General features: G+C 41.8%; 1 protein-coding gene across 18 annotated transcripts in view; it reads left to right on the forward strand.

Annotated features, from left to right (window-relative positions):
* ITPR1 (inositol 1,4,5-trisphosphate receptor type 1) overlaps window positions 1-22,367 on the forward strand; it is a 150,712-nt gene that overhangs the window by 35,219 nt on the left and 93,126 nt on the right. For 13 of the 18 annotated variants that reach the window (XM_040646080.2, XM_040646085.2, XM_040646086.2 and 10 more), the window contains 19 exons: window positions 1,215-1,330; window positions 4,035-4,121; window positions 5,074-5,232; window positions 6,477-6,575; window positions 7,052-7,135; window positions 7,225-7,371; window positions 8,762-8,857; window positions 10,219-10,263; window positions 12,609-12,763; window positions 13,408-13,507; window positions 13,623-13,783; window positions 14,490-14,631; window positions 14,979-15,137; window positions 15,664-15,836; window positions 16,094-16,213; window positions 17,196-17,390; window positions 19,262-19,513; window positions 20,859-21,000; window positions 21,917-22,070. In XM_040646080.2, coding sequence (XP_040502014.1) covers window positions 1,215-1,330; window positions 4,035-4,121; window positions 5,074-5,232; window positions 6,477-6,575; window positions 7,052-7,135; window positions 7,225-7,371; window positions 8,762-8,857; window positions 10,219-10,263; window positions 12,609-12,763; window positions 13,408-13,507; window positions 13,623-13,783; window positions 14,490-14,631; window positions 14,979-15,137; window positions 15,664-15,836; window positions 16,094-16,213; window positions 17,196-17,390; window positions 19,262-19,513; window positions 20,859-21,000; window positions 21,917-22,070 — 2,586 coding nt within the window. The remainder of the gene's footprint in view (window positions 1-1,214; window positions 1,331-4,034; window positions 4,122-5,073; window positions 5,233-6,476; window positions 6,576-7,051; window positions 7,136-7,224; window positions 7,372-8,761; window positions 8,858-10,218; window positions 10,264-12,608; window positions 12,764-13,407; window positions 13,508-13,622; window positions 13,784-14,489; window positions 14,632-14,978; window positions 15,138-15,663; window positions 15,837-16,093; window positions 16,214-17,195; window positions 17,391-19,261; window positions 19,514-20,858; window positions 21,001-21,916; window positions 22,071-22,367) is intronic. The other 5 variants (XM_040646081.2, XM_015292952.4, XM_015292953.4 and 2 more) reach the window with 3 other exon arrangements.

Raw genomic sequence — 22,367 nt, forward strand, 5'->3', positions numbered from 1 at the left:
TGCTTCTGTGTTAATTGCTGTCATTGTGTGAACTGATGGCTCACGCAAAAATAGAAAATTTTGTGACTGATGTGTTGCTTACAATGCATCATCTTCACTGAAAGTGCCAGCCTGCAGCAGCTCTGAGTGCTGCTCCGTGCTGTCAGTCACCGTGATTCATCTTTATCTAAAGGAAAAACAGGAGGAAGAGTGCATGCCTGGAAAGTGCCCAAGTACTGTGCGGTCGGTGCCCCGCGTGTGGCTCGGCGTCCGCTGCCATTCCAGCCTGCTGCAGAGCTCCTGGCTGCTCCTCGCTGCCCTTCTGCTGGTCGTGCACCTGACGTGCCTTTAAGGTGTGTGAGGTAGCAGCCAGAAGCCTTACAGCAGCACTGTTTTCACAGAGGTGCTGGGAGCAGCTGTGCTGGCATGTGGGGCACTGTGCTCAAACATGCAGGCTGCTGCTTTGGGTGCTCTCTGAATAGCTTAATTTGTTTGTTTGCGTCTATGGTTGCTTAGCCGCACGTGAGTAAAAAATAGTAAATACAGCTAGTTCAGTTGTATCACTGATAAGCTAGCATCTCTCGAATGTAAAAATGTATTTTTGATGAGGCTTATCAGCTGTAATTCCTGACTTTTGCCAGCAGAATGTGTAATAGTGGCGCTGAACTCGGTGAGGATCCCGGCACCCCTGGGGTTACCTCTGCCCCCAGGCTGTGCTCTGAGTGCCTCTGCTTCTTCACACCGTCACCTAGGGGTGTTTTCTTCTGCTCGCTGCTCTGCTGTGCAGTTGTCACCAGCTTTTTCTGCCTTGTTTTCCTTAGCAATAGAAGGGACTCGTTTAAAACAAACAAACAAAACCTTTGAAGCAATAACACTGGGTGAGGCAACATAGTTGCTGAAGTATGAAAGGCAGAATTTGAAAGTGCGTGAGGTGGATCTGTTTGCCTGGGGAAGCAGTGAGAAGCGTTACCATTTTAGTGCCTGGGTTTTGGGGCTGGGACAAGCAGTGAATTTTCCGGTCTTGCATCAGATGTTTGGCAGCAACAGTTAATTTTTATCATTCATGGGGCAACGTTCCTGTTGCCCAAAAAAGCATGTGTCTGATCAAGAGCTTTCTGGAATTTGTTTATAAATCTTTCCCTGCTGCTGAAATATTTGGACAATACTAGCAGCAAAATCCTAGTTAATTACACATGGCTGAAGCAATTTCCATGCTTATTTCATTGTTTTTATAGATTGCCTGTTCAAACTATGTCCCATGAACCGGTACTCTGCTCAAAAACAGTTCTGGAAAGCAGCAAAGCCAGGAGCCAACAGCACGACAGATGCAGTGCTGCTCAACAAGCTTCACGTAAGTATTCAGGTTCTGGTAGCTGTTGATGATAAGCACTCTAATCTGTACTGCTCTAAAGAAGCATTTCCAATCACCTTGCCGCGGTCACTGAGGAGGCACCAGCAGAGGATACAGAAATCATTAAACAAGACTCCTTTTGAGGCGTTCACTGAGATCTCACTTTTAAACACCCTTAGATTTATGGTAGCATACTGTTCAGAGGCTGCGTCTGAACAGCGGTGTGTATGGTACCAGGTTGGACTTACAGCCATTTAAACTTCTGCTGGTAGCCTGTGCTGACTGTAGTGGTGCTCTGTGTGGGCATTTTGGGGGCACCCTTTAATTACATGAAAGCAGGACCCTGCAGACAGCTGCTAAGAGGAGCAGGCTCTTGGGATTGCAGCTCAGCGTATGAAGTGATGGGTGTAAGCTCTGCTGGTTGGTGCCATCTGAGCGAAATAAGGCTGATAGATCTGCTGAGGTTTCTCATGCAAACGCTGCTGCTGGATCCATGTAAAGGTTGCTGGGTAATTATGACTAATTTATAAGGCCAGACTGCCTCTCTTTCCTTATTAGCTTGCAGTATTTAATATTTTTCTGGGTAAGATGTTGTTCAGCAGTTGAAAACCCAGCCAGGCAGTTGATTGCTGTTTTTAGAGTTGTTTTTTTTTTAAAAAGCCAACTAACTTAAATACCATCTGTTGACTTTAGAGTTAAATAAAACACATGTTTATGTTAAAATCACATAGGCTGGAGTACTTCATGTCAAAATTACAATTCTAAGTATTTTTAGTTTCTTAAAGCCTATATTAAGCTCATTGAAGACAGAAATACAAAATGGCCCTGTAGGAGAGTGTCATTTGCTGATTGCCATATGGCTGCCTCGCTCCTGCATTTCACTGAGGCTGTTGGACTCATTTTGCTTCTGAAAGTATAATTTTATAACCCAGAAGTGATAACTTGGCCAGGTGAAAGTTACTTCTTCACTGGCTGTAGCATCCCTTGTGCTGTGTTTCTCCTTCTGCTTCTATGATGATGTGAAAAGGAGGCCATGCCATCAAGCTTTGAGTGTTAGGGGTTTCTGGTTTTATGTTTTCTGATGTGTTGAGGGGAGGGGAGAGCTAATGCCTGCATAGTATAAGTACGGGTTCATGTATTTTAAGGAAAGGTATGTTCTAAACGCTGTGTCACATGGGGAAGACACTGTAATTGAGCTGGATTACCGTGTCATTTAAAGTTGTCTTCTCTTTCCTTAGTGCCTTCCAGTTCAGGTGTCTGGGACTGTTATTTTACTGTTTTCTGATGGGGTCCCTGCAGAGATCCAGGATTCGATTTTTCCAGTGTTGGTCCCCAGCTGTGTCCATACAGGCACGTGCCCCCAGTGTGCACCAGCTGCCTGCTTGGCTCAATGAGAGAATCTGAGCACTTTGCAGTCCTACTGGAAATGGTTTAATACATGACTTTCACAGAGAGGCTGAGCCTCTGTGGTGGGTGTGCTCAGTCACACCTCAGTGCCTGAGTCTGATGCATGGATTTAAAGTAATTTGATCATGTGTCCGTTGTTTGTACAGCAAAACTCTTTTCTGTCAGTTACGAGTACATGTCACTTAGTGGTACATGGAAGACACTAAAACCCCTACATTTTGTGTGATGTATGGTGAGGGGAAGCAGGCTGTGTCCCCAGAAAGTGTGCGTGCAACTGTTATCTCTGCCCATAACTGTATTTCTTTAACAGGACATGTAATTTTTATTAAAATCAGTGATGCAGGATTTAGTCATATTCACTTGCCTTTTTTGGCTTCTATTTGCCTGCTGGTGCAATTTATTGTCTGCTGTGGCATGCTCACTGCTGAGGTCAGGTTATTTTAAGTTAATGCCATTTAAGGGATTTAAAATCTGGGACACTTGTCTTTCTTTGGTATCATGAATCAGTGCTGCTTGAGAAGCTGACATCTAGTGGCCAGGGAAAGTGCTTCCTTCTCTTCGAGTGACTCTCAGGTGTGGGATATGGTTTTGAAATCTGTCTGAACTCTTAATCATGTTTCCACAGAATACACTATGTCCTTTATTTACAACTATGTGATACCCAACCCGTGCAGGCAGAGAACTCTTCTCCTTTGTTATTGTCATGGATAGCTGAGGGACTGCTGTATTACCTGAATAAATCTCTACTGATGGTATGCTCTGAAGTCCAGGAAAATAAGATAGTATTTCAATAATAAAAAGAAAATTATGCAGCGCTGTTTTTCTAAATAGTTTTTTTTTTAATGAGCAGCTGTACTCCAGGCTCTCGTGGAGAAAGAGCTGGTTATCATACGTAGCAATATTCTGAGAATAACAAATTCCTCATGGGCTGAAGGTTATGGGACTTGAGCATAGCATGCAAATAGCTCTTCCTGTGCAGTAGCTAAGATCTTTTTTTAATTGCACTCTACCAACAGGTATATGATAAAACATGTTTACCTCTCTTCTATCTTGTCCTTTATCTCATGTTTTGTTCTAAAATTATGTCAAATTCAAAGAATGTGTTGTTTAAAAGGTGTCTGCCTTCCCAAACAACTGAGAAAATGGTTAAGAAATTATGCTAGTGGAAACTAGAAAGAGGAACACGCTGCATCGTGCACTCATTTTTTCCCAGTTCTGTGAAACACTTACAGATAACCGTGGTGCTTTGGCCACAATTTATTTGGCCAGCAAATAAATTGTTTTGCTCCAATTTCAGCATGCAGCCGATTTGGAAAAGAAGCAGAATGAAACTGAAAACAGAAAGCTGCTGGGAACAGTTATCCAGTATGGCAATGTGATTCAGGTAAGGTGTGAGCATCTCTTCAAGCCGAATGGGGGACTTCAAGCAAAATCCTGTACAGTGTGACTGCAAATTCATGAAATTCATTGAGAAGAATCTGTAGTTTTGAGTAGTGCGGCAGCACTGCCAAGCGTGATCCCAGGAAGCAAGGTCTGATCTCCATAAAGGTGCAGCTAGACCGATTCTTTTGTGATGGGTTAGCTGTGCTTTTTCTCCTCCAAGGTCATGTAATGATTTCTTTGGGAATGTTTTCTATGCTGCCTTACCGCTGGCTGTATGGAAATGGCACAGGCACTGTGCAGTTCCAAACACAATTTCTTGCAGTCAGGTGTTCAGACATCAGATGGTAATCCGTAACAAAGGAGAGTGAACCCATATAAGCAGTGACAGTCCATTTAAGCAAAGGATATACCATGTACTGGGGACTGAAAAATGTTGAAATCGTGCATCAAACCCAAGAAAAATGGCAAGTACAGTAACTACATAACTGAGAAAGGCACACCTTAATAATTGGAGTATAACGTGAGCAGATGCTGGATCACCCTGAAACCAAAGCAGACTTACCTTCCAGTAGGTATGGTGCTGCAGCCCTTTCAAAGTAGGGATAATTGCTGTCTAGTTCTCATTTGCCCTAATTCAAGGCAGTGGGTGACAAGGAGCATGTCAGAGCAGGCTTTCTTGTTGCATGAAGTTGGCTGACTGTCCTTTGCCATTTGGCATGTCCTAAAGCAATTGCAGTTAGGTTAGCTGGAAGGGCTTTGTGCAGGAGCACAGTGTGCCTACTGAAATAAGTGCCAGCAAAATCATGCCTGAATTCATCATGCTTTTCCTGTAACATGATTTAGGTTTTATTTTGCTTCCTGTGTAATGCTGTGGTTGTCCTATACGTGCTCACTGTCTGTTGAGGGGAGGAAAAACGAGCATTCCTAGAACTGAACTCTAATTCTTATTCTAGCTGCTTCACTTAAAAAGTAACAAATACTTAACAGTAAATAAGAGACTGCCAGCTCTACTAGAGAAGAATGCCATGAGGGTGACCTTGGATGAAGCTGGAAATGAAGGCTCCTGGTTCTACATACAGCCATTCTACAAACTGCGCTCCATTGGAGACAGCGTAAGTGCTGAGGAAAATCTTCACCTATTGCTTACATGCAGCCTGGAAGGCAGTCTGTCATGCAATTAATGAAATGCACTGTGTGCATTTAGTGCATGATGTTGCAGAAACAACCTTTTTCCTGTCAAGAGGGGGAAGAAAAAATTGCTATGGTAACTTGTATTTTGAAAACATGGAATGAGTGAACATTGGAAGGAATGAGGGATCTAATTATGGTAGCTGTGCACAATTCCTGTTCAGCTCTAAATGAGAGGAACTGTTGAGGTTCTTCAGCAGATTCAGAGTAAGTGATTAGTACCTAAGCTTCTGGTGTTGCCAGTTTTGAATCAAAATTACTCAAATTTTTTACAAGAATGAGGTAATAATGAGGTCAAATGGCTCTGTTCATGGGAAGACTGGAAAACAACTCGTCCTGTACGTAATACGTTACTGTTGTACAAGAGATCATGCATCAAACTTAAGAAATTAAATTAAAGATCTGAGTCAGCTGGGTATACAGTCTGTCTAAAACACAGCATCAGTAAGCATTAGTGTGCTCTGTGGTATAGCCCAGGCATATGTTTGGCACGTAAATTCAGTGAGCTTTATAGCATAATTTCTCCTGTAGACTATCCCCATGCATTTTCATGTCATTGTTCCTTTTGCACGCACACATGCCAAAGCACAAGGTAATGCAGTTGTAGTGGCCATTAATCTCTTTTAAATCCTGTGGATTTGCAGACACTTTATCATAATGACCAGTTGTCTTCAATACAGAGAAGGATTTTGTATTTTAATTTAAGTAAGGCTTTGCCCTGGCAGAAGGGAAGAACAGGACATTTGCTGTCCATAATAAAGTGCATTTGCCTTGAGTCATATGCCAGCCTGGTCGAGAGTCTGATTTTTACAAATGAAAGTGCATCTTGGAGGAGGAGGATTTTTGGCTGACCTTTTGCTATAGGAATTACTTATTTCATTGGTTAACATTTAACAACTTCATGGGAAGTAGCAGATAGATTTGTTACCAAAATTACAGGCTGTTTCTTCTGTAAGCCTCTAAGTCCCTTGGTATAGGATTATTTTCCTGCCTGAATGATTGAATCTATAGTAAGCTAGATTCTAATGCAATTGAATGCTGATTTTCTTATTCAGACCAGCATCTCTCCAAACTATGAGGCTGCAATTTCCTCCTATCACTCCTTTTTTCTTAAATAAAGCATGCTTTCTGAGATTGCAGGTTTGTCTGATGCTGCGCTTATCTACAGGTTGTCATTGGAGACAAAGTAGTCCTGAATCCCGTGAACGCGGGCCAGCCTCTTCATGCTAGTAGTCATCAGCTTGTTGATAATCCGGGATGCAATGAGGTAAGGGCAGAGCTGATAGTACAGGAGCTGGGAACAGCTGTACAAAGCTCTGTATGTTTCAGCTAAGCTGCTAGGGCTTGTGTTGTAGGAAAATTACCTCGGTAAGTTCATTAGCACCTGTGGTGATGTCTAAGAATGATTATCTTGTAACTCATCTCCTTAATGTCTTTGCAAGACTTCCCTTGTACCTTTTGTACACTGAGCAAAGGTTGAAATTTGGTCTGTTTTTTTGACTGGGTAGAAATGAGATTATTCTTCAAGATCAATAGCCATGGCTCTGTGGTGCGTGACTTACTGGTGAGTCAGACCTGTAGTTGGATTTTTCTGGAGCAGGTGCAGAAGTGGTTTTATCTAAAGTAAAGCAACAGGGTTTGTAGTACCCCGAACAACAGGTTAAAAAATAAGGCAGTAGTTCTGTGGCAGCAACTTATGCAAGCACAGGGCAGTGGGACTAACAGTTCTATTTCTCCTTTTAGGTCAACTCTGTGAATTGCAATACAAGCTGGAAAATAGTCCTTTTCATGAAATGGAGCGATAATAAAGATGACATCCTCAAAGGGGTAAGGCTCAAAACTTTACTTGCTTGTAACTTGTTCACTGGTGGGTAACGTCTCTGTCTCTACTGATGCTGTGTTCTGGGCTTTGACAGGGGGATGTAGTAAGATTGTTTCATGCAGAGCAGGAGAAGTTTCTGACTTGTGATGAGCACAGGAAAAAGCAGCACGTCTTCCTGAGAACGACGGGGAGGCAGTCTGCCACTTCTGCAACCAGCTCAAAAGCACTGTGGGAGGTAGAGGTAAGAATTGTGACCTGGGCCGGGGGTGGCTTTGTGGTGACTGCTGCTGTTTAGAAACCACATACCTGCATTACTTTTGTTAGGTAAATTCTTTCTGATATTTGAATTTAATATTTCCTTTATTTGCTGTGCTTTCTGTGCAAAATCAAAACTGAGGGCTGATTTCTAATGCTGTAAGATAGCTCTGAGATTCAGGCTCTTGACAATTCAGAAAAAGAGGACAGAAAAGCATTTGTGATGTCATTTTTCTTACCAGTCTCTGAAATCTGAAGCCAGCTAATCTCAACTGTCCCACAGAGTGTTCAGAACATTCTATTCTTGGTGTGTAATGCTGTGATTATACATATCCTCATTTGAAAGGAGATAGCAACCTTGTGCTAGACTGTGCATTGTCTGAACCATTTTTCACTGTACTGGGCTTTCACATAGTGACTAACATCTGTGCTATTGTTGGTTTCAGAAAATACTCTCCCTCTATTGGTACAAAGAGTAAACCAGGGCTGTTTTATGTAGACGTGGTTTTAAATGTTTGCCATTTGCTCTGCCTGTGAGAGCCTTAAAATTAGTTGTAAAGGTGAACATGCTTTTCCTGTTTTCATTCCAGAAGTGTCTGATATGATACACAGCTTTTCCCCTGTTTCTGTTGAAAGCTTACCTGTAACGAGCATTACTTGAGAGTGTTACAGACGTCATTGGCTTTTGTGGTAACTGTTCATGTGCATGCAGTTACCCAGTGGTAAATGTGCTGTGCTCAAAGGTGGTGTAGTCCCTCCCCAGAAGGCAGAGATCAGCTATTCTGAGTATTCCCTAAGTGGGTCTACCCACAGAGTGGCCAATACAGAGTAACAGATCATCTGATATTGGAGGTTCTGCTTGCTACAGAAGTTTGCAGACTGTCAGATTTCTCTTCTAGTACTTCTGTACAACACTGCTGCATTTCAGACCTTCCAGAAGGTTGAACATTAGATACAGCATATTAGTTAAATATTAGTTCCAGCAAAATTTGAAGGATCTGCTGCATCTCTTTAGGAAGTCTGCTTCAAGACCAAGCAACAATGCCAGTTTAGAGCGCTTTCTTTAATTAGTTAACTGCCAGCTTGTACCCTACTCTTCCTACCATCGCCCACCAGAAACTCCAAATGGAGTCCTACTCAGTACCCACTGACTTGACAGTGAGCAAAAAAACCCCGATGTTCCTAAATTGAGATGGAGTAACTGCTCCAGGCATTTTCTGTACTGCATGTTGTTCTCACTTGAAAGATTATCTTGTCTTTTCTGGAGCTCTTTATGTTTCCTCTTTACCTGTAAGGGAAATACATATGTGAAGTACTGTATTTAAAGAGAGAAGTCACTCATGTATAGTGTAATTGTTGTTCTCCTTTCACTGCAGGTGGTACAGCATGATCCTTGTCGTGGCGGTGCAGGGTACTGGAACAGTCTGTTCAGGTTCAAACACCTTGCTACTGGACACTACTTAGCGGCAGAGGTAAGTGTTGGGGTTGTTTAGGAGCTCTGCCTTTCCTTCTCAGCATCCTATTCCTTTTGTTCTTTCTGAAAATCTCTCATTTCTCACCCTAAAAAGATGAGGGAAGGAGAGTCGTGTTTGGGTCCTTTAGCATCATTACTAAGGTAGATGGTAGATATGGAAATCAGTTAAAGAGACTTGGATGAATACTGCAGTAAGGGGATAGTCTTGAGCATATTGCACTTTCTGTATGAACTCTAAAGGCAATTACTCTTCTACAAAGGGTAGGTGCTAAATACTGGTATACAGTTTTGTGGGTAGTGAGAATGAAGTTGAATGAGTATTTGAATAGCTCTTAAATGGTGGAGCCCCTTTGAGGGAAAATGAGTTCCATCAACTAGTGTTAGCTTCTGTCAAGTCATCAATTTCCTAATAGGAGTGAAAGACTGACTGTAAGATGGAAATGCAGTTAGGCTTCAGAGCAGGCTGGTAAGAACTGCAGATAATGCTTAAGCACAAAGTAATGTCTGATTTGCTCACCATAGTTGGTATCTCTCCTTTCCACCCTGAAGTAGAATTTCAGGATGTCTTATAAAATGAAATAAAAAAAAATGCCAAAGCATTATAATTTTGTGAGTTTTGCTGCTTAACGCTTGTGAATGTTCATTAAAACTAAGTACTTCAGAGCAGAGATATATCAATATGTCTGTACACAAACCTCTGTAAATAAAGGCTGTCCTGGATGTAAGAGTGCAGAGCAGGGCAGAAAGGCTGTCTTAGCTCATGTTGTTGACATGAGAGTTTCAGTAGGAAAGGTCTGGATTAAATATCCTATTTTATACTCCTCTAACAAGTAGATTGGAAAAGCAGCAAGAGTTTGTCACGTGTACATGAGCAAATCCTTTCCAATTGTAGTCCAATATTGAGCTTTTTCAGTACATTTTGGGTTTGGTAATCAGCCAAAATGAAAACAGCCTTACATCATGCATAATAAAGCAGAGGAGATTGCTCACCTGATCCATGGTTAGAGTAGTGTTTGTTCTAAAAGTACTGTGCCAAATCAGTGATTTCTATTTGGAGATTCCATTTGAGATTTAAAAAGCAAAAGTGGAACTTGGTAACCTCTATCTGTCTTGCTCCTCCAGTAACTCAACTGAGCACGTTTCATCTGTCTGCACATGTGCAAAGGACAGTCTAATCTGTGGACAGGCAGTCGCCCAATTAGAAATAAATCCCTTTGTGTAGTGTATTTGTTCTGCATGCCCGGTAGCACTGTAGCAGTAGAGCTCATCTTTTACAAAGCAAATTTAGATGGTGCTGAGGTTATTTCTCACTTGTAGCTCTGTTAGAGTTTTGACATGCCTGTGATTCTGTTTCATCAGGTAAACCCTGACTATGAGGAAGATGACCAGGAGTGTCAATCCTCAGTAAGTATAGGCAAGAGTATGATCTTGCCCCTAATTGAGAGGGCTTGCACAGGCTCTGGTATTCAACTGGCCAGTGCATAGATTGTCGAGGCCTTGTTGCTAGTGCAGACACGGAGAAACTGAGCGTGATCTGAAGGCTGTTAGGGCCTATGCAGAGGGTGAACATTTAAAAACTGGAGTAGGCTTTAGTGAGAAGCAATATTCTTCTGACCAAACTCACATGTTACTTGGACCCCTTGCCTTCCCACTTTGTAGTATGTCTTTCTGTCTTCCTATTTCTTAAACCTTTGCTTTCTTGAAGCACTCTTTGTATTGGTCTGAAGAGCAAGTTGCTCAAGATGACATCAAGTGCCATGTGTTCCTAGTGGGATGTTCACATTATGCTGTGCCAGTCAGTCATCCTTGGCCTCCTTGTTTAATTCATGAATACCCTCTCATTTTAGTGTGTCACAGGAAAGCCATGCTGAGGGGCCTAGAGAGAAAGAATGGCAGGGTGAGAATGATTTCAGTGCCATTCTTTCTTCCGTTCTTTCTCGTGAAAGCAAGTCTGTGTCCTTCATAGTAAATGTTTTTGTGTCAAAGATTGAGCGTGCTGATGTTTTGTACTATTAGAAGCTTCTCATTGATGTCAAAGGGAGACAGCATTGCTTCAATGGGAGAAAACAGAACTGGAACAGCATTTTCCATTTTAGCTTACGTTTTCTAACTGGGATGAAATTGTAGGCTTATGTGAATTTCTTGGTCATTTATCCTGAGCAGTGGAAGATTTGCTGCACTGAGAACTGAGAAGGAGCTATTCCCATATTTAAAAGGAGGTGAATGCTTTGATAGTGCTGCAGGGTTGAGATTACCTCTGAAAAGGATTTGTCATCACAGCCTAGCCACTAAGAAGCTAGCACTTGCCCCCAGATGTTGAACTGTTATCCTTATTTTCTTGGTAGTGTAACAAACGGTCATCTTCTGCCAGCTTGTCTTCAGTAAACATGGTTGTACAGTGGGGAAAAGCATGAACAAAAACTCCACACTGCTGTTGTTCCAGTGGGGGGGAAAGATATCCAGTGCTAAACTGTTTTTTGGCTTAACTTGGAAGTTAATCAATGCGTCTGTCATTATAGACATCCTTCCTACTGGTAGTGCACTAATGCCTCCTTCCTGAGTGCAGTAATAATGGTAACACACTGGCTTCAGAGATGTACTTTTTTCTCTACTGTGTTTTTTTTTTACCACTAGGTGGCAAAAATAGACCATGAAGAATAGGATCAAGAGCACATAATTCATTTCTGACATAAAATTACTGCATTGCTTAACATTCACTCATGACAGTATGGTGTGGGCTGCTTAACGTTGCTTTCATACGTTAACTTCAAATTCATTCAAATGTGAGCTCTCTATAATACTGCAGGCTTCTTTGCACAGCTGTTTTGTTGTTGTTTTCTCCTTACAGCTCAGTGGAAGAGCAGTTTAAATGGGCATGAATGAGATGCCACCTAACACCCTTTCACTATTAGTGGGCTGCTTCTATCAATGTTGGTGCTGAAGTTTTAGTTCTCCCTAGATTGTCTCCTGATGTGCCAAAGGTACATCTTGAATGTAGAGCAATTGTCTTACTGTGGGGATGAAAGAGACTGCTGAAACTTGGAGAATTCAAACCAAGTGATCACATTCCTCCAGATGTAAAGCCTCCAGATGGACCCTTGAATGTATAGTTGCTTCTTCTTTTGATGGCATGTTCCCAACATGTATTTCTGTTCCATGCAGCTAACTGTCTGTTCCCATGTGCAAAACCAAAGACTTTAAATGTCACTATTTTGCAGCCAAGTTCACCGAATACAAATGTGCAAACTACAAAGTATTCTGAGGCGCAAGCAACACTGGGTAGTATTTTTAAGGATTGGAATGCCCTATATCAAGACCTCAGAAGGCTGGTACTTGCTTTCAGCCTCCTTTGGGTGCCTGTCTTCCAGTGATGCCAAATACGTTTCAAAAGCCAGTAGTGTCTAGAGTGGCCATCTCACCAGATGTGCATCACCTGGAACTGATCAGAGTTCCTGACACTCTGTGTGGTGAATGACTGGGGGATTCTGAGTTTCTTCTGGCACCCTCTGCAAAACACACCTTCTGTTGTTTAGGATTTAATGTTCATACCATCCAGGAATGCTCAGAAGTTATTAACACTAGAGAAAGCAATGGAATGTTTGATGAGGAGCTGCTGGGTACCCCAAGTCACAGTCATAGGACCTGGAGTGGTTCAGAGTTGGGTCTACAAATTACAGTGCATGCCCATTTAGCACTAGGCAGTTGGGCCTGCAGAGCTTGAGCTGACTGTGATGGGACTTCTTCCACAGCAGGACCCTGAGCAGGATGCCTCCAGAAGAGGCCTGCGCAGCGCTCAGGAGAAGATGGCGTACTCTCTGGTGTCTGTGCCTGAAGGAAATGATATCTCCTCCATATTCGAGTTGGACCCCACCACCCTGCGAGGAGGAGACAGCCTTGTCCCCAGGTACGGCCAACAGTTTTGAGCTGTTTTCCTGCAGTTTTACTCCTCTGAAATTAACGTGGTTCTTCAAATTAATGTAGAAATGATGCCTAGAACTTCACTCTAGTACTTCACAGTGGGGTTACTGGTAACAGAACGCCATTTTATAGATGGGAAAACAGAGATGAAGTGTCTTTCTTGCCCGTGAAGAAACTGTGGCTGAGGTCTGGTGTCTATAGCGCTCTTCCCAGTACCTGGTCTGTATTGCATTTGCTAGGACATGACTGGTGCTTAGCACTTCATTTGCTGTTGTATCTGGTTAGTTAACTGTTCATATGGTACCTCTTGCTACTTGAAAGATACCTTTCAAAGATGCACAGTTTGAGTGCAGGCTCTATGCCCGTCTGCTCCTCCCCAGAAATATTTGCTTTATGAACTTTATCCAGCTGACTCCTTGAATCATCAGATACTGTAAGTTAGCGTAAGTTAACAAGGAAAGAAGAGTTATTCCTGTTATGGCAGCTTGGGTAGAAGTAGTAGTTTTGTTGCTTTCTTTGTTTTGTTTTTTTCCCCACTTGATCCTGCCATCGTTTTACATTTTTGAACAATGCTAATATTTCTTGTCTGGGAATCTGACTCAGACTTTGGAACTTCTGACTTTCTTTTAGGAACTCTTATGTCAGACTTAGACACCTTTGCACTAACACCTGGGTTCATAGTACAAATATCCCTATTGATAAAGAAGAAGAGAAACCTGTGATGCTTAAGGTAAGCCTTGTTACTTTTTTGTGATTGCATCCTTTTATTTCTGTACTTTCACTTAAGTGTTGCTGGTAGGAATTCCAGTCCTTTGAGACTTCTTTGCAACTTCTTTGGGTTTTAGATTGGTACTTCTCCAGTAAAAGAGGACAAAGAAGCTTTTGCTATAGTACCAGTTTCTCCTGCAGAGGTTCGGGACTTGGACTTTGCAAACGATGCAAGTAAGGTCTTAGGTTCCATTGCTGGCAAACTGGAAAAGGGAACAATAACCCAGAATGAAAGACGGTAAGAAAACAAGAAGTCGGTTCGGATAATGTTTGCTTTACTCAATACCTATTTCTTTTATTATTGATGTGTGCACACAGCAGAGGTTCTCAAGCAGTGTTCTGTCAGCCCTTCACTGTCACTTTGTGAAAGGAGAGCATGGGAACTGTTGTTGGGAACGTAGGGGAATAATCCGTAGCATGCCTCTCTTGATGGGCTTTGCAAAATGAGTGTGGGAATTTATAATCCATCTTGTGAAGAGTGAACATATGACATGGCAAATCCTCTGGCAATATCTTTGAAAAGTATGTGGCCACTCAAAAAGAATGTGCAGTCTGCTGTGTAAAAGCAGGGGCCCATGTGCTTCTGTAGGCAGTGTCTTTCATTTGGCCTTGAGGAGATTATAACCTGATCTATTTTTTTCTGACAATTCAAAAGAACTGCTGAAAACTTAGTGATCATATGGTGGCCTTAAAGTGATGTCATTGTCTTAATGCTTCTGCGGTTTGACTATTGTACCTGTACTATTGTCACAGGCTGTAACAATAGGGAGCACTGGTTCCTAACGTTAAATTTCATACAAACCTTGGTGCTTTATCTGACATCTGGGTTAGTCTCTAATGTTTTTTGTCCCTTAACATTATGAAATCTGTGTAACCTCACACTGTTGTTCTTTTAACAGATAGAATTTGTAGTCTTGTATTAACAACTTGTGACTTTTCTGTAGATCTGTTACCAAATTGTTGGAGGATTTGGTCTACTTTGTTACTGGTGGAACTAATTCTGGGCAAGACGTCCTTGAAGTGGTATTTTCTAAACCTAATAGAGAACGGCAAAAACTGATGAGAGAACAGAATATTCTAAAGCAGGTAGACTGCATTTTTCTCTAAACTATGCCTACAAGAAGGGTTGTTGGAAAGGAGATCCTAGTAGTAGAGAACCTGGTCAAAATGGTGGGACCAAAGGATCCGTTGAGTTTTTAGCTTTTGGCAGCTTGGCAGTGGACTCTGGGCATAGTATTGCTAGAAGAAAAGATTATAGAATATAGTGCTGATCTTGGCTACTCTGTGGCCAAGGAACAAACACTGCAACTACAGTGTGTTTCTGACATACCTTTTGAAATTCGTAAATGCTAACACAGTACCTTTACGTTAATTTTAATCAAATGGAGGCAGTGCCTCATGGGATTTATGTTTGGGTTTTAATAAATCCATAGATTTTCAAGTTGTTGCAAGCACCATTTACAGACAGCGGCGATGGCCCCATGCTGCGGTTGGAGGAGCTCGGAGACCAACGTCACGCTCCATTCAGACACATATGCCGGCTCTGCTACAGGGTGCTGAGGCATTCTCAGCAGGATTACAGGAAGAATCAGGTTTGGAATATGTTTGCAGCTCTCGATGCTAATGTTTATCCTGCTCTAAAAACATTAATACTGCTCCTGCTACGCTGTGGTGTGATTGTGTAGTCAGCAAGATGTTTTTGGATTGCTTAATTTTACTGTCACCTTTCGACTCTATCAGAGGTTAAATGCAGTGTAAGTAGCAATATTTGTAAGGTGAATGTGAGAAAATAGTGGAATTGCTGTCAATCCACGTAAACTTAAAGATTTTCTTCACTCTTTTATACTACAAGCTCCATTGCAAGTTGGCCCGTGAACTAAGGATGCATGGCTTTTTTGTTGCCGGCTATTACAACCAGACTCAGATAGGGAGAAATGCTTTGGAATCCAGTCCAGGAGTGAGGGAGATGTTGAGACTTTAAAGGAAGAACAATTAGAGTCTAACTCAATCACTGCCTGGGATGTTGGAATTAACGAATGTCTTACTGTTGTGTTATTGATTATTTTCTGAAATTCTGAGAATGAATTGCATCACCTTTCTCTTTCCCTTTGGTTAAAGGAATACATTGCAAAGCAATTTGGCTTCATGCAGAAACAAATTGGCTATGATGTCTTGGCTGAGGACACTATTACAGCACTGCTTCACAACAATCGCAAGCTCCTGGAGAAACACATCACGGCTGCTGAGATTGATACCTTTGTTAGTCTTGTGAGGAAGAATAGGGAGCCCAGGTGAGATCTACATTTTTAAATACACAGTTACCGTTTTCTTCAATCTTCTATGAAGAATCTGTACTTCTCAACTTACTAGCAAGTCAGCACAGCTAGTTCACTTCTTTTTTGGCATTTGCCATGACTTCCTGCTAAGGCAGTGGTCTTACTCTGTAGTGTTAAATCAGAGTTCTGAACATTTTCTTTCTGAAAGATAGATTGCTTCAGTCTAAACCTCAGCATGGATTGATACCCTCTTGGCTTACGTTTTCCAACAGGTTTTTGGATTATCTCTCAGATCTGTGCGTTTCCATGAACAAGTCTATTCCAGTAACACAGGAGTTGATTTGTAAAGCCGTACTGAATCCAGCAAATGCAGACATACTCATTGAAACGAAGTAAGTCAATGCCTTTAGAGATGGTTTTCCTAGTGTGAAACAGAAGGGAAGGGATTCAAAGCTGAGAGCACTTCTGGCACATCTAGAGAAAGCAGTTAAATATGTGTGGAGACCTCCTTGGATGCACAATAAGTGGATATTGATGTCTGTGGAAGACTGCAGTGTGTGTTCTCAGACTTGCAGTCAGAGACTCCTTTCTGATATTTTGTTTTTCTTCCCTCAAGTAGAAGACCTTGCAGGAAGGTGTATGGGGTTCCATAAGCCCTCTTCTGGGTCTCAGACGTCCCTCTCTGAGCTGTCTGAGCACTTCTTGGGCGGTACATGGACCCTGCATTCAGCTTGCAGCAAAGCAGAAGCTTTGCTCACCCATTTCTCCCCTTGCTATAGGGTTTTGGTCCCTAGTTTTCTGCATTGCCCTGCCACTGATGGAGCATCACTGCAGGCACCAAATCCCTGTTGTCTTTTTTATAATGATGAGATTATTCAATACATGGGATAGGGTACAGATAATCATTATCTAGATACTAAATAATCTAAATGTAAAAGGGAAACAGGCCTTTTTCAGATAGTACCCAAAACCCACTTCCTTGTTTAAACCAGTTGTCCCAGGAAGATGTTTCTTGAAAGCCAGCCTTAACGTCTTTGTTTCTTTCGCTTCATCAGTTGAGTGGAGCTGAAATGTGCATGTGCCATTCATCTTTTTTGGGGTCAAATGGAAAGGTTTGCAATCTAAATTCACTCCAATGGTTTTAATAATAAAACCCAAAGACTTTATGTAGTAAATTGCTACTGCAGACTGAGTATGATATTCAACTTTTACTTGGCATAGTTCAAGAATAAAATTTGTTTTCTTAATGCAGGTGAGATCATAAAATTACTTCTATATCACCAGTACATTTCAGCAAGTGTCTTGAAAGAAATGTTCTGAAAGCTTTGCATGGGTCTTGGCAGTTTCTAGTCTAACCACACTTCATTCTGGCAGGCTGGTCCTCTCTCGATTTGAATTTGAAGAAGTGTCAAGTGGAGAAAATGCCTTGGAAGTTGGAGAAGATGAGGAAGAAGTGTGGCTATTCTGGAGAGACAGTAACAAGGAAATCCGCAGTAAGAGTATCAGAGAGTTGGCTCAGGATGCTAAGGAAGGGCAGAAGGAAGATCGGGACGTACTCAGCTATTACAGGTTAACAGCATGTGCAGTAGCTGACTAGCAAAGTTCATCTAAACTGTTGTGGGGGAGAGCCTTCAGTATATAGGCTTCAGTTAAATTTTGGGGGAAGGATGCTGGGTTCGTGGATGAAACAGCCATTAAAAAGTGACTCTCTTTGAGATGTGAGCTAAAAGTGTAAGGTTCGTGGTTAGAAATCAAATTATCTGCATGGGAAAGTTTAAACTGATTTGAAAAGATTAGCTGAGGCTTAGAGTGCATTAAACTTGCACACCATTTAATGCCTGTATTTCTGCTTGGTTTCTGTGCAAATGGATGTTTACGCAGCCTGTATGCCAACTGTGTAGGTTACCGGTGTTGAAATGGTGGTTGGGGGTGAATAAGCACTGTGGATTTCAGTGTACAAATGCTTTTGCTTTTGATCGAAAGGAAAAAAAAAAAAATAGTTATTTAGCCCCTGCCCTCTGTGATTGAGCACTCCTGTAGTGTTCTGCAGTCATGTTTTGTAGTCCCACAGAATTCAGCAGGGCAGTGTATGAACTTAAAAAATGCCACTGATTGATGAATGCACTGTTCTTTCGTGCAGTTTGAGCTATGCTTTTAGCAGTTTCTAATGTGAAGTGATGTTTCCAGATGACTTGACAAGACACCAAGTTCTTGGCACAGTGTAAGATCAGGTTTCAGCCCAGACCAAATTCCTGTGTCTGGGTTTTAAACTTCTGAAAACAGTGTGACAGACTCAGCTGTGGTGGTACAGGGAGTACTGGGAGAGGGTTTTTTTGGTACTTTTTTTTTTTTTTTTTTGCATTATCTCCTGCACTGAAATAATCTCAGTAGACTTCCCAGTGTGTTTTTAATTGAACCTATTGGAGGGCTGTATTTAAAAGATGATCTTCTATAATACCAACTTCTGAAAATTATAGTTGCTTTCAAAATAGATTGTATTACACTTTCTTCTAAGCAGAATCGCTAGTGTTAGTTACTTTTAGCCCATGTTATAGTCTTATACACGTGCTTAAAACAACTAGAATCACAGAACCACAGGATGGCCTGGGTTGAAAAGGACCACAATGCTCATCTCATTCCAACCCCTGCTATGTGCAGGGTCGCCAACCAGCAGACCAGGCTGCCCAGAGCCACATCCAGCCTGGCCTTGAATGCCTGCAGGGATGGGGCATCCACAGCCTCCTTGGGCAACCTGTTCCATTACTGCTTAGTGTAGAGTTGGGTTAAACTACCATGAGGAGTGATTGGAGTTGAAAAGCACTCTGTTGTTGATTAAATGTTCATTTCTTCAGGAAATCTCATGGTTGACACTGCTCAGCACAAGTCTGTGTAGTATTTGTGAATGTTGGATGTTCATGACTGAAGGTTAACTATCAGTCTGTTGAATGTGCATAACTTAAATGCCAGTTATTTGCTCATACAGGCTGAAAAGCTAGGGAATAGTTAACTTTTCAGTTACTATCTCTTTGCCTGGAGGGAACTGAGCTCAGCACTTCTGAGCCATGTACCTATCTTTTAAGGATTCTGTAGTCCATTCTGTTGTTCCTCGGTGAACCACCATGATGTCAGCATTAGTAAGAAGTGTTTCATCTCCTACAGTATCCAGGCTGAGCTGCCTTAAGTGTTCTTTGGATTCTTACATAACTTTTATTAATAGTATTACTTCTGTATAACTCCTTGGAAAATGAGGAACCCTTTTCTTTTGTTCTTACACTGTTTCCACTTTTACTAGTGTTTGGTAAATACCTTTTTTTTCCCTTCTGAGTAAAGACTGGAAAATAGAAAATTCATCCATTGTTACTACACATGATAGCTTATCAATGCTCCAGGCAGCGGATGGTTCTGGAAATGTTTGTTTGTGTTTCTCCCTCTGTCCAAAGATACCAGCTGAACCTCTTTGCCAGAATGTGCCTTGATCGGCAGTACTTGGCCATAAACGAGATTTCTGGCCAGCTGGACGTGGATCTCATTCTCCGCTGCATGTCTGATGAAAACTTGCCGTATGACCTGAGAGCGTCGTTCTGCCGGCTCATGCTGCACATGCACGTTGATCGTGACCCCCAGGAGCAGGTCACACCAGTGAAGTATGCACGGCTGTGGTCTGAGATACCTTCTGAAATCGCGATTGATGAGTAAGTGCTTGCTGGAATGGTGTGGGAAAGGAAATCCCATCGCTTGATTATAATTATTACTGTTTTTAAATGAAACCAGATCAATCCGAATGGTTTTTTTTAATACTGTTTGGTATTGGTTTTTGTGTTTTTTAGCCTATTCTCACTAGTTCTGTTATTGAAGCCATGCAGTAGAAGATTCATTGCTTGTAATGTTTGGAGAGGATCTTCCTCAGTAAAAAAAAAAATGAAATAAAAACACCACCTTCCTGTCTGTGTGGTATAAGGTCTGAAAGCGGGGTGGTATTTCTGCAGAACACTGTGGTGTCTGCCTCGATGGGGGTGATGCGATCAGTGACCCTGGGGAAGGGGAGCAAGGGGGGGAGGGCTGTTTCCTTCTTGCCTTGTTTGATCAGAGCAGTGACTCTTCAAAGCTGATCGTCTGTACAGCAGCCAGTGCCATCAATAGCAGAAACAAGGGGAAGATGCAGAAACAAGTCATGTGCTGGATACAGTCATGTTGCTTAATTGCCAATGGAAAGTATTCTGATACAGGGGTAGAAAACCAAAAGAAAATCACAGCTTGACTGGAAACTTGATTTCTTGATTGCAGACCCGTATTGCCTCTTTATAGTAGAAATAATTTAACAACAGGTGAACAGAATTGAACAAATCAAAACTCAGTTTCTTCAGTCAGAGGAAATGGGCAATGGCAATCATGTCAACCATTAGGAATTTGGTTCTTTTTAGTATTAGTACTCATGTTCAGTGTTTTTCTTCCTTCCTCCCCTCCTCACTAACCCAGTCTTTTATGAGAAAATGCAATATCTTGTAGTCAACCTTAAATGCCAAAATAGAGTAGTGATTAGCTTAAGCTGAACAATGAGTGATGCATGATCAGAAAGGAAGGAGCGCAGAAGGTAGTTAATGGAATTTTATGGGGATTCTCTTTTGAAAGTTCTCTGCACAGACTGAGAAACAACATTTCTGTTACAGGAAAAAAATCAAGTCTACATTGAATGCATATTGTTTTTATTTGGAGAGAAGTTAGCATCCACAGTCAGCATCTCTTGGCCACAACTGCTCTCCTGAGTGCTCCACACAGCTTGTCAGTTTGCAGTAAAAAAAAAAAGAACAAACAACTTTATTGGGACAAAGCTGTTTTGTTTTGTTTTTCTTGGATACTATTAAGTAGTGCAGAGTGACCCTGTGGGATAAAGCAGCAAAAGCCAGGAAAGTCTGGTGTCAGCTTCCTGACTGTCCCTGGGACAGACAAACTGGTCAAGAGCCTTTAGCTTTTCCTGGGGGATCGAGCCCTGTGTACATAACTGCTAAATTCTGTTTTTCTGTTTGTTTTCCCCTTCAGCTATGATAGCAGCGGAACTTCCAAAGATGAAATTAAAGAGAGATTTGCGCAAACGATGGAGTTTGTAGAGGAGTATTTAAGAGATGTGGTGTGTCAGAGATTCCCTTTCTCTGATAAAGAGAAGAATAAGCTCACTTTTGAGGTAGTTATCCAGTTCTGATATTAACCTTCTTTTATGGGGTGTTGGTGCTTTTTTCAGCAGCAGGAAGATGAGCAGCACCCAGCGAGTGCTGAGTGCCCTGCCTCGTGCACTCCTCTCGTGCAAACGCATCCACTGAGGTTTGTGACAGTTTGTGAAGTTTGCTCTTGGAATGCAGTTAGTGAACGAGAACTTAGAATTGCAGTGACTAACTTACTTTCTGTGCTCTCGGTGTTACTACCAAGGCAGCTGTTCTGGCATAAATAGTCAGTAAAACTAAATGCTCCGTCTGCATGCACAGATATTTTCTGCATCTTACAGTATTACCAATGCAGAGAACGGTGCCGTGCTCCGTGGCTCATTGTCCAATTCATATAGTCTGTGCAGTCAAATGTAGTGAGCGCATGCAGTAGTATTCTTGAACTGCTGATTTAAAAATGATAATTCAATTGGAGAAGCCCACTTGAGCTGACTGGTCTGCCTTCAATATTTGCACTGCATGCGGAAGTATCTTTGTGGATTGTGAAGCAGTGTGTGGGGAGGACTTGTGGGGAAACTTAGTATCAGCAATCTGTAGATAAGGCATATATATTTTTTATTTGTCATGCAAAGTCATAAGAAGCATTTGTACATACCTTCTGGTCTTAACCTATCTCAGCTTGTTTGTAATGAGACAAATGCAGTAGCTAGAGAATACCAGTGTTAGCTAGAGAGCTGTGCCACAAGCATTATAGAATTTGTGAGCAAGTAGAAAACTGTCTAATAACATGCAGAACTGTACAGTCTTATATGGAATGATGAGGTATCACAACCAGAATGACTCTCAGCCATGTTACTGATTTTTTTTTTCACTGTTATAAGTTGATTTTTATAGCAAAATGTTTGGTATTGATCAGACTTCTTATTGTTATTTTGGTAGGTGGTTAACTTAGCCAGAAATCTGATATATTTTGGTTTCTACAACTTCTGTGACCTCCTCAGGCTGACCAAAATCCTCCTTGCTATATTAGACTGTGTGCACATCACTACCATCTTCCCTATTACCAAAATGGCAAAAGGCGAGGAAAGCAAAGGTAAGACTGAGAAGTGATTGCTCACCAGCAGGTTTGAGTTGGTGTAAAAATATTAGTTTGGTTTCAAAACCTTCTACTCAGTGCTGTCTGTGGCTTGGTTGCAAAGCAGGGTGACGTCTACAATGGAAGAGGGAGCAAGCAAGGGGGTTCAGAAGCATTGCTCCCATTGGCTTTCACCTGTTCCAGGGAGTTAGGTGTTTGGCTGCCTTTAATGTTGAGACAAGTTCTCTTTGTAGGATGTGGAATGTCCTTAGCCTGTTAATGCAGTCCCATTACACCAACGTAATTACATGTTTA

This window comes from Gallus gallus, chromosome 12, assembly GCF_016699485.2.
Source record: "Gallus gallus isolate bGalGal1 chromosome 12, bGalGal1.mat.broiler.GRCg7b, whole genome shotgun sequence".
NCBI classification, from domain to species: Eukaryota; Metazoa; Chordata; class Aves; order Galliformes; family Phasianidae; genus Gallus; species Gallus gallus.